General features: G+C 34.5%; 1 protein-coding gene across 5 annotated transcripts in view; it reads left to right on the top strand.

The window, feature by feature from the left end:
* Pi3K21B (phosphatidylinositol 3-kinase regulatory subunit alpha) overlaps positions 1-15,803 on the top strand; it is a 50,215-nt gene that overhangs the window by 18,719 nt on the left and 15,693 nt on the right. For all 5 annotated transcript variants that reach the window (XM_074138269.1, XM_074138273.1, XM_074138272.1 and 2 more), the window contains 6 exons: positions 467-677; positions 2,633-2,818; positions 3,820-3,948; positions 5,925-6,132; positions 8,761-8,982; positions 14,902-15,178. In XM_074138269.1, coding sequence (XP_073994370.1) covers positions 467-677; positions 2,633-2,818; positions 3,820-3,948; positions 5,925-6,132; positions 8,761-8,982; positions 14,902-15,178 — 1,233 coding nt within the window. The remainder of the gene's footprint in view (positions 1-466; positions 678-2,632; positions 2,819-3,819; positions 3,949-5,924; positions 6,133-8,760; positions 8,983-14,901; positions 15,179-15,803) is intronic.

The following is a 15,803-nucleotide window of genomic DNA, read 5'->3' as shown; positions in this document are numbered from 1 at the left end:
TAGCAACCATATCGGGAAAAGAGAAATTTCGAAGTCATTATGGAGAGTAAGGTTGAAGACATAAGTAAGACAGATGTGACAAATTGAACAGACAGATTGAAGACAAATAATATTTATACTATTTTCGTTCTATAGCTAACAACTCAATTTGGTATACAGATATTTTTGTATTTAAATTGAGTATTCATGTCGCATCATATATTTTTCTTTTTTATAAAGCCATTATGTTGGTTTTTAAGATATTAATTTACGATTTGTTCCTACTACACAAATTATTTTAGATTTGTAAAATATGCGGTCTACTATTTACGTTAAAAATTTTGCATTGTATTTCCTGGCATTGTTTTTAACTTTACTTATTTAAGATACTTACACATCTTGCTAAAGGCACTTCTCGGAACGCTTGAATCAAAGGATGTCTAAAATGTACAAAAATAATTATTCTTTTCTCCTTTTCTGATACCAGGTCATGGGAGTGAAAGATGAATTCCATCAGAAAGCAATACTTACCTACATTGATGAACTGAATGCATTAGAAAATAAAAAACCAGATAGAACAAGTGAAGTATGCAATAAGTCTGTAGAACATCCACGTATGCCTGGTGTAGATTTAGAAAGATGTGAAAAATGTGATAAATATTTAAGGACAACTCATAACGGTCAACGCACTTCACAAGGTAGCTATGTTTATGTGACTTAACATATGTATTCACTTTAGAATTTTGTTCATGATATATATTGTACATCATTCTTCATATTCCCTGCGTTTATTTATACTTTCAGTTAATGTTTGAATATTATCAGAGAAATCGTGATTTGTGATTTTTCTATACTTTTCCACTTCATTTTCTCTGCCCAGAATAAGTCCTCTCTCTTCTAACCACAAATATTTATCGTTATTAACAGTCAGATTTTTGTTCCACTCTAATATTTGAATTACATTGTTTAAAGCATTTTCGTAAATACTACAGCTCCAATCTGTCAATGGAAAGTTGAACTTTTAAAACTATTAGCACTATTTAAGATTTTCTATTTACTTTTTTCTATTTCTACAAGGAACTTAGCTAATGAGAATTAGCAAATGAGGTTTTCTATTACCTATTTGTCTGTCCTTAAATATGGCCACATCCTCCTGAATATTCAAAACAAAAAAACAAAATTCCTTGTTTGACACAGGTACTCGAGGATTGTATTTTAATCCTTGAATAATAAAATATTCCTTTTGAGTAAATTCTAGTTATTTTACCACATCTTAGGTATCTCGTGTTACACTTTTAGCTTAATATTCAATTTTTACTGATATCTCTTCCACTTACCTTGTAGGTGTCGTGATAACCTCTTTTGAGACCATATGGGCAGTTTTAAATCTAAAAGCCCATTTTACTTGCCATTAACAGTTTTTAGCCCATATTATCTCTTATTTTCTTCGTATACAAATGAGCGAACCATTTTCTTTTTTTTTTACCTCAAATTTGATTGCTATTATTACTTGTTCTATTTTATAGAATTAAAATACATGACTAATTTTTTAATCATATTCATTGATTTTAAGTTGATGTTTCTCCCTCTACCCAATATTATAAATAATATAACTTAGTACAGTGAACATAACCTTAGGTATCAATTATATTGTAAGCTCTTCTTTTAAGTTAATAAAACTGCATGCAAAAAAAAAAACGCAATTCTGTCAAACCAATTGATATTTGTTGTATTAATCTCTAATGCATTTCAATATACTATTCTAAAAAATAGGAAGTTCCAATAAACAGTCTGTACCTTCCCCTCTAAAAGCACGTATAATGGCAGAGAAAAACCTACCTCTGCACTCTTTGAACCCCAACATCAACTCCCCTTAATAACCTTTTTCTATATTATTAAACATAATTATAGTATAACCTTCTTCACGCGTTATCATTCGGTGAAGTTGGATGTTCTTTTGAGCGTGTTTGTGTTGGAGTGTAAACTTCGTGTAAAGTTTGAAAATTAAAAATTCTTTACATAAATCTGATGAACCCCAATTTCTTTAGATGGATGAAAAAACTGCTAAATGGGATCAAGGAAAAAGTCCTATGTTGGCTAATAATCAAACCATGTTATTCACATTGTGGAACTAAACCATCTAATCATCTACAATAAATAGATACTTTACTTTATTCATATTCAAGGTACCTCATTATGTCAACATTTTTTCATACCATTTTCTTTTGAAGCTTTCATCTCTGGTGTAATTAACTCTCAATTTTTTACTTATTCATTTAGTATGTTGCCAATTTCAGTCATTATTCTTTATTTTCGCTAAGTTTTCGATTTAGGGACTGGGTCATCATCAGGACTGGGGAACATATGAACATTAAGTTGATGTTAAAATTAGTTAACAAAAATTAATTACCTTAGATATTGACAATTATAATATTTTTTACAATGTTATGTGTAAGAATGGTTTGTCTTCTGACCTGTCTGCTTATGTACCACACTCAGTACATAAAATATTATATGGTAATAGATACGGTGTGTGTGAGGTCAAATTGTAAACCAAGATATGAAGTCCTTGAAGAAGAGATAATCTCCATTCGATTGACACTTGTAGAAAATGTAGTTAACTTTCAAAATATAGCTCTACTTTTTTTTTTAGTTTTTGGAATGGCGTTATGTATACAATTTAACCCTAATGAAGATCCAGCACCAATAGTTGTTATAAAATGTACAGAAGAAATCGAACGTTGTGCGGTAATATCACCTAAGATAGATTTGTATAAGCTTTACAAAAGTAATGTTTCAAAAGCCGAAGTTGAAAAATTAAGAAACGCTATTAATGAAGGTAAGGACAAAAATGGTAATTGCAATTTTGACTCATAAAATAAATTTTGCAAACCACTAATTGACGAAACAATGTTAATTGGTATTCATAACCTGCGATTATTTAGATACAATAATTTGTTCTACATAAAATTTGGCTACCTAATTATTGAACCCTGTTCATTAACAACTGAGGTAATAATTTCTCTGTAAAAAAAAATCATGTTTTATGCATGGTTCCCACTGGATGCAGGTGCATCCTCTTCAACTTACAACCTGATTTACATTCTGTAAAACTCTCTTCAAAACCTAAATGATAATTTGTTTCATCAAATTAATTTTTTTGCGATCATTACAGATTTAAAAAAAAAATGGCTTAGTTAAGGCCAAGAACCACTTATCTTTTTCTTGAATAGAAAGATTTGAGATAAATTTGATGCACCGTGTATTGGTGAAATGAAGAGTGCATCATTCATTTTCACCTGATTTTCAAAATTGAGCTTAATTATTCTCAATTAGAAAGTGATCACTCTTAAAAAGACCACGCAAGCTATAGTACACTTCATATCAAGCGTCCTCGATATCGAAGCTTAGAATTTAAGTTTTTCCCTGATCAGCTCACTACCTAGACCTGTCAACTATTGATAACCACCTCTTTCGCTGCATAGCCCATTGTTCATGTAATAAGTATGGATGAGCTGAAAGCAGGATGTTTAAAGTTAGGCTTTGAAGTACTGTAAAGTGAGGAGCTGTTATGGGGAAGGAAGACATTTTTGACTTATAGGCGGGTGTCAAAGTTGTAGAAAAGATCATCTTTATTTCGAGGAGTAAAAACTTAATATGTGGTTAAACAAATTATTATTTTTCATTGCAAAATGAAAAACGCTCAGACTTTTGTTATAATCTAGTATTTCATAGATTATTTTGACGTAGAATGTGTTCACCAGACTTCTTCTACCGGAGCAAGTAGGGTCGTGCAGTGTTTTTCATTAATTATTATTAGATGCATTTGTTTAATTTCAGATCTTTCAAAGGTTGATTTAACCCAGTACGACTTACTATGTGTGGCTGCAGTTTTACAAAAATTCTTGAGAGAATTACCTGATCCTATAATACCAGTACAGTGGTATGATAAATTTGTTGAGGCCTCACGTAAGTAAAATACTGAGATTTAATAAATTCAATAAATGTCTTAACGGTAGCAAAGATGGAGCAATCAATTAACCGAAGAAAAAATATATGCTTCGGCAGCCTAGAATGTCTACGTAGGTTCTTGCAGCTTCTAAAAGAAAGAATTTATGTATCTCGAATCTCAGTACCTAACGGCACATCTGCTGATATTAAGAGAAGAATAGCCGCTACCCACAGAAGCTAGATCGATTGGTAAAATATATAAGCAGCAGCTTCCTATCAGTGAAACTAGTCCCAACATCATAATTGCTTATCACCATTGATCTTGGGTGTAAATGTATTATAAACTGGAGGCTAAAAAAATCTGATAAAAAGTATTAGTTCATTTTTGAGAGAATATTATTTTAAAGTATTTACGGTCAAAAAAAAAAATAATAATAAAGCGAATTAGAAAGAATAAAGAGCTATATGTTGAAGAATAAATGGCAAAAAGTCAATGAAGCTGAGCTGAAAGGTTAATTATTTTACCAGAATGGATGATCCAAAAATAAGTAAGAGGAGCAGGTCCTCCAAGCAAAAAAACTGGTAACCCTAGGCAATGGTGGGTAGATCGTGTGGCGGCTACTGCAGGGATTTCTGAATACCTCCCTTTAAAAAGGGGGATGACGAGTGCTAATTAGAGAGGTCGGGACCACACCACGTGTGGTGACGCTGATTAGTAGCAATTATGCCATCTAATGATGAATAAAAAAGCACATTTGTCTCATTAAAGAAGTCTCATGGATTTTGAACACTGCTTACAACTACCTAACTCGGAAAAGAGTCTTGTAAATATTAACTGAAACTTCAGTCATTTCAAATATAGTCAAAAACCACTACTGTGCCTCACGATTATTAATGATTTTTTGTCAGTACTAGATAAAAAATAATTCAAGGTTGCTGAAGCTACGCTTGCTCTATGCTAATCCAAAGAAGAAAATGTTCTCTTTTTATCAGCTGCTTGCCTGGTTTGTGTCAGAAATTAATAATGGAAATATGTAACAGAAAAAAACTCAGCTCAAAGGGGGTCATGAAGTAAAGTTGACGAGGCTTTTCAGGGAAAGCAGTCTAGTCAAATCCATCCTTAATTACTACCTATTTTCTTTCTAAAAGACGTGGGTTAAATAAAACTAATGATAAACGATAAACGTAACAACATCCAATGGTTGGGTTAAGTTCTGCATTGAAGTTATGCGAAAACTCGGCATTAATTGAATTTACTTGTACGAAGAAACAAAAATATTTTTTACTGTATGTTGCCAGAACATTGCTAAGGCAATTTCATCAGAATCTTAAATTTTTACCGTGGAATGGCTAATGCACTTGCAAAATATTACCTTCCTATAAAAATCTTAGTATTACGTTGACAATTTTATTTCAATTCCTGTTGCATCGGTAGAACGCAGCTTTTCTATGATAAAATTGATAAAAACCTCCTGATTCCATCGTTGTTTAAGAAATATAATAAAAGGATAATTTATTAGTGGCTATGCTTCCAACCGCAAAAAGTGATGTTGCGGCTGAGTTTAAATACAAGTGCTCGGCGCATACGGAAACTAGCAGTCGGTATAAAAAAAATGACTAAAGTGGATCATCATCCCCTTTTCAGCGGATATGTCCACAATGATGCGCGTTTTCGTCATATAATCGGGTACGACTACCTATTCGCGCTTCTGCATCGTAAGGGACAGTGGAATCCCTTTTGTGCAGGTTCTGCAATAGTGACGATCCTATGACAATGTACCACATGGGCAGAAATCCAACAATTAACTTTGTTGTCAAAGAGAACGCCTCCTTGAGACATAGACAGATATGGGCACAAGACAACGTATGGTTTAAAGTAGCTATAGTCATAGCATAGGCAAAAAAAAAAATGTTTTGTAAAACTTAGTAGTGTTGAAAGTTTTAGATTAAATTTCATGTGAGGGTTCACTCAAGATTTTTTTTTTTCTATTAAGGTATTAAAAACGATGAACAATGTGGTTTACATTTGGTGAGACTTGCCGGCGAGTTACCGTTACCTCATAAATCTACGCTCACATTTCTGCTGGCCCATCTGTGTAGAGTGTGCAGAATGCAGTGGTCTCGCGGCTATAAAGGTCCACCTACACCTGTTGTATCCGTCCTATGTCATGTCATCCTGCGTCCACCTTGGGAAAGGATTATGTAAGTTTTTGTTTGGTAATTATTGATATTTATTGTTTAGTTGCTTACATACTGATTTGATTCATTGATTCTGAAGAGCTGCGCGATTAATTTAATTTGTCTGGATACTGGATACGGTCGTTTTATGTCAAAATTCTTAAGTTGTCAGAAGTTTGTGTATCAACAACCACTTTGAAGCTGTATTTTGAATCTTACAATTCCAGGGTTGAACTTAGTTCCATACCGTCTGAAAACCCCCTAGGCCGCCACTCTTGTTTTAGTTTAAAATAAACCAACTACTCTACCGGACAGTTTTAAAATATATAATTTTAGAATTAGCATCAGCTAATCTTAGTAATTTGTTAACTTGATAATATATAAGGTAACGCTAGGTTACTAATTTTTCGAACTTTTTGTTGATGGGAGAGGGTATAACTAAATACAATTATGTAATCATATGAACAAACTGAGTTTGTATCCTGGCAGTATTACTATTGACGCTAATGATCGCAGCAATGTGCTTGACAAAAATAATATACAGGGTGACCAGAGTTATATGCTCCACCCACTTTTTTTTTTAACTGCGGGAAATTTCGAAAAAATAAAAAACACGTATTTAATCATTTTTAGTCGTTTATTTTCAGTGATTGATCCATTTTTTTAAACCCCTGTATCTCGAGATACAGCATCCAACTTTGTTTTTTCAAATGGAACGTTATATTTTTTACTCTGGACTCACACGCTTTGCTTGTAGCAGCACTTATGGTGGCGAAGTCAAGATCTAGGCAGGCTAGAGTTATTCGACGTTTCAGGTCGTCGACTAAAGCCACGGAATTAAGGTTACTGTACACTTTATTTATTAGATATCCCCACAAAAAATAGTCCATTGGGTCCCTAAGCACTTTCCACGGAAATTTCTGTCAAGGTAACCTCGAACAACTCTCGCATTATGTGCCGGGCAACCATCTTGTTGAAAATAACATACATATCTAGCCGACGTTGTAGAGGAACATCTTCAAGCAGAACTGGCAAAATGTCTCTTAAAAAAAGTTAGATACCTTGCACCAGTTAAGTTCTCTCTGTAGAAGTATGGGCCGATTTAGGCGATTTCCTAAAACTCCAAACTTTCTGTTTGTAGAAAAAACAACCTGAACGTCGAATAACTCTAGCCTGCCTAGATCTTGACTTCGCCACCATAAGTGCTGCTACAAGCAAAGCGTGGGAGTCCAGAGTTTTGGCTTGTGTATCCGTTGATTGTGCCCAGTTTGAACAGATTCTTTAAAAAAAAATAACGTAATTTTGACAATAAACTGAAATTTGTTTTTCATATTTTAAATTACCATAACTTTTGAAAAACATAACCGATTTCAAAAAAAAAATTTGTTTTTTTAAGGAGCTCAAATACTATAAAAATATGCAAAAATATAACGTTCCATTTGAAAAAACAATGTTGGATGCTGTATCACGAGATACAGGGGTTTAAAAAAATGGGTCAATCACTGAAAATAAACTAGACTAAAAATGATTAAATACGTGTTTTTTATTTTTTCGAAATTTCCCTCAGTTAAAAAAAAAGTGGGTGGAGCATATAACTCTGGTCACCCAGTATATACGAGTATATCATATGTATTTATATATATTATAAGATATATATAATGACGACATTTTACTTAAAAAAGTATTATGATGTACTAAGTATTATGAATCATTGCTCCCGCGGGATTCGAACTGGGGAACTTCCTCTTACAGAGCCACGCTCTTGACCAATAGACCTACACGCGCCCCTCCCTGGCAAGATATTCTTACTGTAATCCTAGGTCAAAAAGTTTTGCATTTGGGGCACATTAACATGATGTGATGGTTACTTTTATTTGATGATAAAACAAGTTTATCCTGATACACCCACAACCATTACATTACACTACATTTTTTAAAATCTTCAATTATTATTTTAGTTCTTTGCGTCACAAATAAAATTGTTTGTAGTCAGAGGACCTCCCAAAACGTGTATTTCTGGTGGAAAATTAATATTTAAAACCGTTCACGAATAGATAAAATTGTAACTTTGATCTAAAATATCTCGACAAATATTAGGGGTATCGAAACGAGGTCAACGTCATTTTTCATATTTTTTATGTAGTTTTCATTATCATAGTCAAAACCAGTGGTCCTTGTGAAATCCCAATCACGTTTTTGGCCGTTACTTCGCTAAAAATGAAGATACAGCGTCGGGAGTGGAAAATTTGAAAATTAAACCAAAAAAAACATATAGCTTACTTCGTGGGCTTTTACGGAATTCCGCTTTCCTAAAAAGTTATTGGCAATTGGTGTGTTTTAAATGGTTCACTCTATATTTGTTTCGGAACTTTTCTGTTCCGAAATTCGTGCTATCGTTCAATGGGGGACATGTCTGCTTTCTCATCCAGTCATTTTTCTAGAATAACTTTTATTCACGACTGATTAAAAATAAATCTAGTGCTAAAAATGTAGGAAACTACTTTTTGGATTAAGTTTTCCCTGTACCTATTGATTAACCTGTATCTGTAGTACTTCAATTCAGTTTAGTCTAATTCTTAGGAGGAAGCGGATTTGTTCCATTTATTTTTATTCATCCATTAAATTAATTTTGTTTATTCTTTTCTTTAACAGCCAAGTAGTTTACAATACAGAGGCTCATATAAGAATCATGGAACTACTGTTAATGCACGGACAATGGGGCGAAAGTTTGCCAGAGTTCTCCAGCGTACCTACATTACCACCAAGAGGTATTTCAGCAACTGTGATATTCACCCAACCTGTAGCGCCTGAAATTGTACACCGTGAGAGTACATCACTACAAGATGCTGAATGGTATTGGGGCGATATTACCAGGTAATATATAATTTGCATATAATTCATTTTAATGTGGTATATTTAAAAAATTAAACTTACCGTGTCTAAGGGAGTAAATAAACAGTAATAAAAATAATGAGTTTCTTGTAAAATGTATTAGAAATTTGCGTAAAAAGCTGTTTGCATTCTGTATGTGAAATCACAAGGGAAGATGTGCTTTAACAGCGTTTTGTCTGGCTTGGATTTAGAAAATTGAATAGTGGTTATACGTTCCACCCTACCTTACTGGGCAAGATACGGTCCGAGGAAGGCATGTGGCACATGTCACCCAGCTCAAGTGGTCACAATAAAATAATAATAATTAAAAAAATGGTAAGGGCGCCGCTAATGGCCTCAGCAGTCGATGCGCATTTAAAAAAATAATAATATACAGGGTGATCCATTTAAAACGCACCAATCGCTAATAACTTTTTAGGAAAGCGGAATTTCGAAAAAACGTACGAAGTAAACTATGTTTTTTTTAGTCTAGTTTTCAAATTTTCTCCCCCCGATGCTGTATCTTCATTTTTGGCGGAGTTACGGGCAAAAACTCGATTAGGGTTTCATAAGGATCACTGGTTTTGACTATGATTATGAAAACTACATAAAAAAACTGTGAAAAATACGTTAACCCCGTTTCGATATTCCTAATATTAGTTGAGATATTCAAGATCAAAGTTACTATTTTATCTATTCGTGAACGGTTTTCGATATTAATTTTTCACCTGAAATACACGTTTTGGGAGGTTCTCTGACTGCAAAAAATGTTACTGGTGACGCAAAGTAAAATAAAAAAACAATAATTGAAGATTTTTAAACATGTAGTGTAATGTAATGGTTGTGGGTGAATCAGGATAAATTTGTTTTATCATCAAATAAAAGCAATCATTACATCATGTCCATGTACCCAGTATGCAAAACTTCTTGAACTATGATTACAGTAAGAATATGTTACCAAGGATGGACGGGAGTTGATCTTGTGGTCAAGAGCGTGGCTTTGTAAGTGAGAGATCTCCAGTTCGAATCCCGCGTTTGCAGTCATTCTTATTACTTAAAAAATCATAATACTTTTTTAAATAAAGTGTAGTCGTACGCGGGATTCTAACTGGGGATCTTCCACATAGAAAACCACGCTTTTGACCTCTAGACCAACACTGCTAAAATATTCTTACCGTAATCATAGCTCAAGAAGTCTCGCATACAGGGTACATTACAATGATGTGATGATTGCTTTTATTTGATGATAAAACAAATGTATCCTGATTCACCCACAACCATTACATTACACTACATGTTTTAAAATCTTCAATTAACATTATTTTTGCGTCACAAATAACATTTTTTGCAGTCAGAGGGCCTCCCAAAACGTGTATTTCTGGAGAAAATTAATATCGAAAACCGATCACGAATAGATAAAATAGTAACTTTGATCTTAAATATCTCGACTAACATTAGGGATATCGAAACGAAGTCAACGTCATTTTTCACAGTTTTTTATGTAGTTTTCATAATCATTGCCAAAATCAGTGGTCCTTATAAAACCCCAAACAGGTTTTTGGCCGTAACTCTGCCAAAAATAAAGATACAGCATCATGAGCAGAAAATTTGAAAACTAGACCGAAAAAAACATATAGTTTACTTCGTGGGTTTTTTCGAAATTACGCTTTCCTAAAACGTTATTAGCGATTGGTGCGTTTTAAATGGATCACCCTGTATATATGGTGTAAGAGTTAATCAAGCAAGAGAGGAAGGTTCAGGACTACCATCTGTTTGTTTATGAGGCTTACAGCAGCTGTCGAGTCAAATTGCACTTCAGATTGTGTCGCAGGTACCAAAATCTCAATAAGGCCTCCCAGCAAAATAGATACTTGCCAATTTACCTTTAAAAACAAATCCGTCTTGCATGCGTTTCTACTAATGAGGAGAAGTTTACTGTCGAAGTCCTGGACCACATAGTCAATTATTGGAAAAATGGCATAAATGGCACCCGTCAGGCTGCCAAATGTCTCCCTTTCGGCACTATTCCGTCCAGTTCACCCTCCATTCAGTCCTCGATCTGAAACGCCTGAAATGGAGTCTCGAAACTGTGGGTAGGATAGATACTGTCCCCAGCCATGCCGATAACCGGCCCAGGGTCGACCTTATCCTTTATGTTCATATGGCCAATGCAGGAACTGTTGCACTTCCATTGCCCATTGCACGTCATTCTGAACGCACTGACCCTTGCCTCCGCCTGAATAACATACTGAAGCGGAGAAAACCCCAGCAGTACCTCAAGCGCTGCAGTAGGGGCACTACTAAAGGCCCCCGTAATCGTCAGAATGGCCATTCTCTGCACCCTGGCAAGAGCATTGATAATTCTTGGACTTTCTGTTGTTCAGTCTTCCTCCATCACACCACCGCACCGTAGGTGATGATAGGTATGACTGTATGTGTATAGAGCCAGTGGGTCTTTTTTGGTCTAAGACCCCAAGTCTTACCACAGGTTCTAGTTATTCCATAAAAAGCCTGTTTATCCTTTAGTGTAACTCTATCTAGATGCGCTTTCCAAGTGAGTCTGGTGTCCAGGACAACTTCCAGATACTTAACCGCACCCGACACAGCCAGAGTTTTATCAAAATACCGAAGCTTTTTGTAGTTCTCCGTGTCCCTTCTCCTAGTAAAGGGAACCAGAGTAGTTTTAGAAGGGTTCATGTGAGCTCTATCATTCTGCACCAATTTTCTATAATCTTGAGAACTTTCTCCATGAGTTCAGCAACGATTGTCTCATGCCTGCCTACCCCTGGCCACCACAGAAATATCCGCACATAGCCAAGGACCGAGAACCCACTTAGGTTTAGCATCTCAAGTAAATCGTGCACGACCATGCACCAGGGCTGTCTCGCAAGATTTGGCTGTCTGGTAGGCATGCTGATTAGCATGCAGGGGCCGTTGCTTTAAATTAACCTCCTTAATCTGCATGTCAATCAGTTTTTCTAGCACCTTCAACATAAACGATGCTAGACTAATTGGTCTAAATTCCTTAGCCTGGGTATGAGTTCTCTTCCCAGGCTTAGGAATAAAGATCATTTTTACAGGCCTCCATACCCAAGGGACATGGTTGAGAGCCAGGTTTGCCCTCATTATCCTGCATAAAATAGGGTAATTATGTCTTTCCCCTGCTCCAAAAAGGCAGGGAAACTACTTCTAACCAAGCTATTAAAAAAAAAAAAATATTTTTATATTTCTTTTGTTAACTCTTCGAATTTTGTTTATACTAATAGTGTAGTGCTTTAATTATGCGCAACTAAACAACCTAAATTTATTTTTATCTCTCGCACTATTCCTACTCTGTTAATTTTAAGAGAGGTTTCAACTGTTGAGTGATTTGACTCATCCATTTTTTTCTTTTTCATTTAGGTCTCTTGTGCTTTTAACTATCAGTCTCCAAAGTTTAAGCTGTTCCATTATTATAGTTTTGACTTCTTTTTTCCTAGTAGTGATGTGTTTATAGCTTCAATAATGGATTCAACCTTAAAAGGAGTTTCATACTATACTAAACTTTTTTTTTCAGACAGTCTGCCACTAGTTAGTTCTATTTGATATAGATTTTGACATAGTTTCTTTGTTTTTAATTTTTTTTAAATGTATTTATTTAAGGCGCTTCAATCTGTGGATATTGCGCCTGTAGCTTTCTCCAGTGAATTGCCGGACATCGGACTCTGTTCTTTCGTTACAGACCACACTGTCCATTATCGGAGGTGTATCTATTTCAGAAAAAATCTATATTCAATTTATTTAATAATCTATTGGAAAAAGTAAATTATTTTCTCATAACACTTATAACATTACGATCTGAATTCTCACGCGGAGATCCCGGTTCCGAATGCCGCTCTTAGATTTTTCTCTTCCTCGGAACCTTTTACAGCTCACTCACCGGTGATAGTGTATCGAGTTAACATGGTCCCGAGGTTGGCAGTGCACTGAAGAAAATTCCGAGCGCCAATCATCTATTGACGCGCGTTAAATTAAAAAGAATGAAGTAGCACACAAAACTGACAATACTCTAGTATTTATCTTAACTTAGAAACCCTCCTCAAGACTCTTGCTATTTGAGGTAAACGCAACTGACTGGCAACAATCTCCTACAACTTATGTAATCGAACTCCGCAAATTTTAAAACATCCTTTAAAAAAAAAACCTTCACTAATATAAATAGCTAGCAAAACAAACTCATCGGTACACAAATACTGCATAGACTAAACATCATCTAGATTACTTACAGGATTGGATTTCAAATTTAGTGACGCTAGAATTTTAAAGAAAGAAGAAAATAGGGCAAAACGGAGCTTACTTAGGATGATTTTCACAAAAATTTATCCTAACACCATGAATTTCAAAACTGACACAACAAAAAACTTACTAACATTTATTTTAATTTAATTTTTGACAGTGTACAAAATTTCCAAAAAAAAAATCGCCGCTTCCCAATTTTTTCTATTCCACTTACAGACGCTTAAGTAAATGTATTCTATACCCACACATCCTATATACAGGGAGTCAGGGCTAAGTTGTCCATCCCCTTTTTCTCGGTAATTATAGATGATGGAAAAAAAGTTGAAATCGTAACTTCCTTTATTTTTTGAGTAGTATCTAATGATATTATAAAAAACGAAATTCTGCTGCTGATATGCAGGTTAGAGATACTAACCTTTTTTTTCAAATGGGAACCCCTATTTTTTATTATGAATTCTAAAAGTACTTTTTTGTGAGAAAAACTGTTTTTTTTTTAATTAAAATTGCTTTTGTAGTTCCCAAGTTATGCATTTTTGAACAAAAAAAAAAGCAATTTTTTTTACCCCTGCCTGCTAGCATTTTATTAAAGCCATAAATAATAATTATGGATAAAGCAAAAGGGTCTGTCCAAAGAGCAAAAACAAAAATGCAAGATGAAAATGCTTTTTTTTTTCTTTTTTATGATTTTAGGCGCTTCAACATTAAGGCGCCCGGAGCTTTTTTCAGTGCACTGTCGGCCTCCGGACAGTGCTCTCTCGTTACACACAACACTGTCCAAGCTCCTAGGAAGAGAAAACATCTTGCATTTTTGATTTTGTTCTTTGGACAGACCCTTTTGCTTTATCCATAATCATTTTTTTTTACTTCGGTTTTATTAAATAATAATTGTTAAAAACTAAAATGGTTACTTTTCCTTTTTTCCTTCTCCAAAAATTGACATTTGAGTAAATTAGTAGTGAAAAGTCGTTTACGCAAAATCCCAGTTTTCTGCATTTAAACCCTTCTGTTCGGAGTGGGGTTTTATTAAGAACCAAAAAAATCCATATGGTCTTGAAGCTCAATAAATGCACAACTTTTTCTGTAATTGAGTGACTCCTTGATTCATTAATCATTGAAAAATACAGTTAAAAATTTTAACAAAAATCATCGAGAACGAATTTTTTAGACATTGAGGTAAAAATTTCATTGTTACAAGAAACGTTTTGAGGCTCTGTATTAAGCAGATTTATAGGAAATTTAATGCTCTTTCGTTTGGAATAAGCAGATTTTTTGTAGGATAAAGGATAGAAAAGTTAAGGCCATTTTCATGGTGAAAAACGCGAATATCGACGGAAAAATTAAAAATGCAAATATCTTGGACACTATTGAGAATCGGGCCAAAGTGAAGAGAATATTTTTTGTTGCATTTGAGCTGTTGAATCACCTCCCGAAGTTTCGACCACTCCTCCGTATACACCCTGTATAGTTCAGAATAAAGTACCTGAGAATTTCTTCTATTATGCTTCTTTATTATTGTAGTAAGGTTCCGCTACTAGCTAAGTATAGTTACTGAACTTTCAGTAAAATGCTTATGAAAAATTATCTCACAGGCTCGTAATGAGCGTAATGAATTTAAACGATAATAAATTGTTACTTTGATTACAGAAATGAAGTGAACGAGAAGCTGATGGATACACCAGATGGTACTTTCTTGGTGCGTAACGCTTCCAGCAAAGGTGGTGAATACACATTGACTTTACGTAAAGGAGGAAGCAATAAATTGATAAAAATATCACATCGTAATGGGAAGTATGGTTTCACTGAGCCATACACTTTTAATAATGTTGTGGATTTGGTCTCGTTCTACAAGACAGTTTCCTTGTCGCAGTATAATTCGACACTCGATGTTAAACTGTTGTATCCAGTTTCAAGATTTCAACAAGTAAGTTCATTCTCTTATTTCTATTGCTTTTTTTTTACTACTTCCTTTGAAAGGAAGTTTCGCAACAATGTCCAATTTTGCACCGGAAAAACATGTTATGAGATCCCTTCAATCTAAAAGAATAAAAATTTGTTCAGAAAGTGCCGAATTTCATGGGAATTGAATGACATTACGATTTTACCGATTTTTATAAAAGTAGTCTTTTAAAGTCGTGGGATTATTAATTCTAACTTCTTCTTTTCGGAAATCCAGTCGTCCTTCCACCAAGTCTATAAAGTTTGCTTAAGGCTATAATGTGGGAATGCTTGGAGATGCTGGCGAAAATTGGTAGCCAAACAAGGTCATTCTTGTATTATGCCTGGAAGTTAAGTATATAGGGACAATGAAGTGGCAGGTCGCTTGGCTGGGAAGGTCCAATGCAGTTTTCACGAGAACTTAACTCTACTGCAGCATTGTAAAATGCCTTGAAAGCATAGCAATCAAAGAATATGTGTACAGCTACTGGAAGGAATTTTGAGTGGAAATCGTAGTATAGTAGGTTAGAGGCAGGCTAAAAGATTTATTGTGAAAAAAATCGCTTAAATTTTTAATGTGGTATTTTTCCAACAAGGACAGACTGCCTGCC

The sequence above is a fragment of the Rhodnius prolixus genome, unplaced genomic scaffold (assembly GCF_049639745.1).
Source record: "Rhodnius prolixus isolate KJV_2025 unplaced genomic scaffold, Rpr scaffold_11, whole genome shotgun sequence".
Lineage (NCBI taxonomy): Eukaryota > Metazoa > Arthropoda > Insecta > Hemiptera > Reduviidae > Rhodnius > Rhodnius prolixus.
This window is presented reverse-complemented; position numbering and strand designations above follow the sequence as displayed.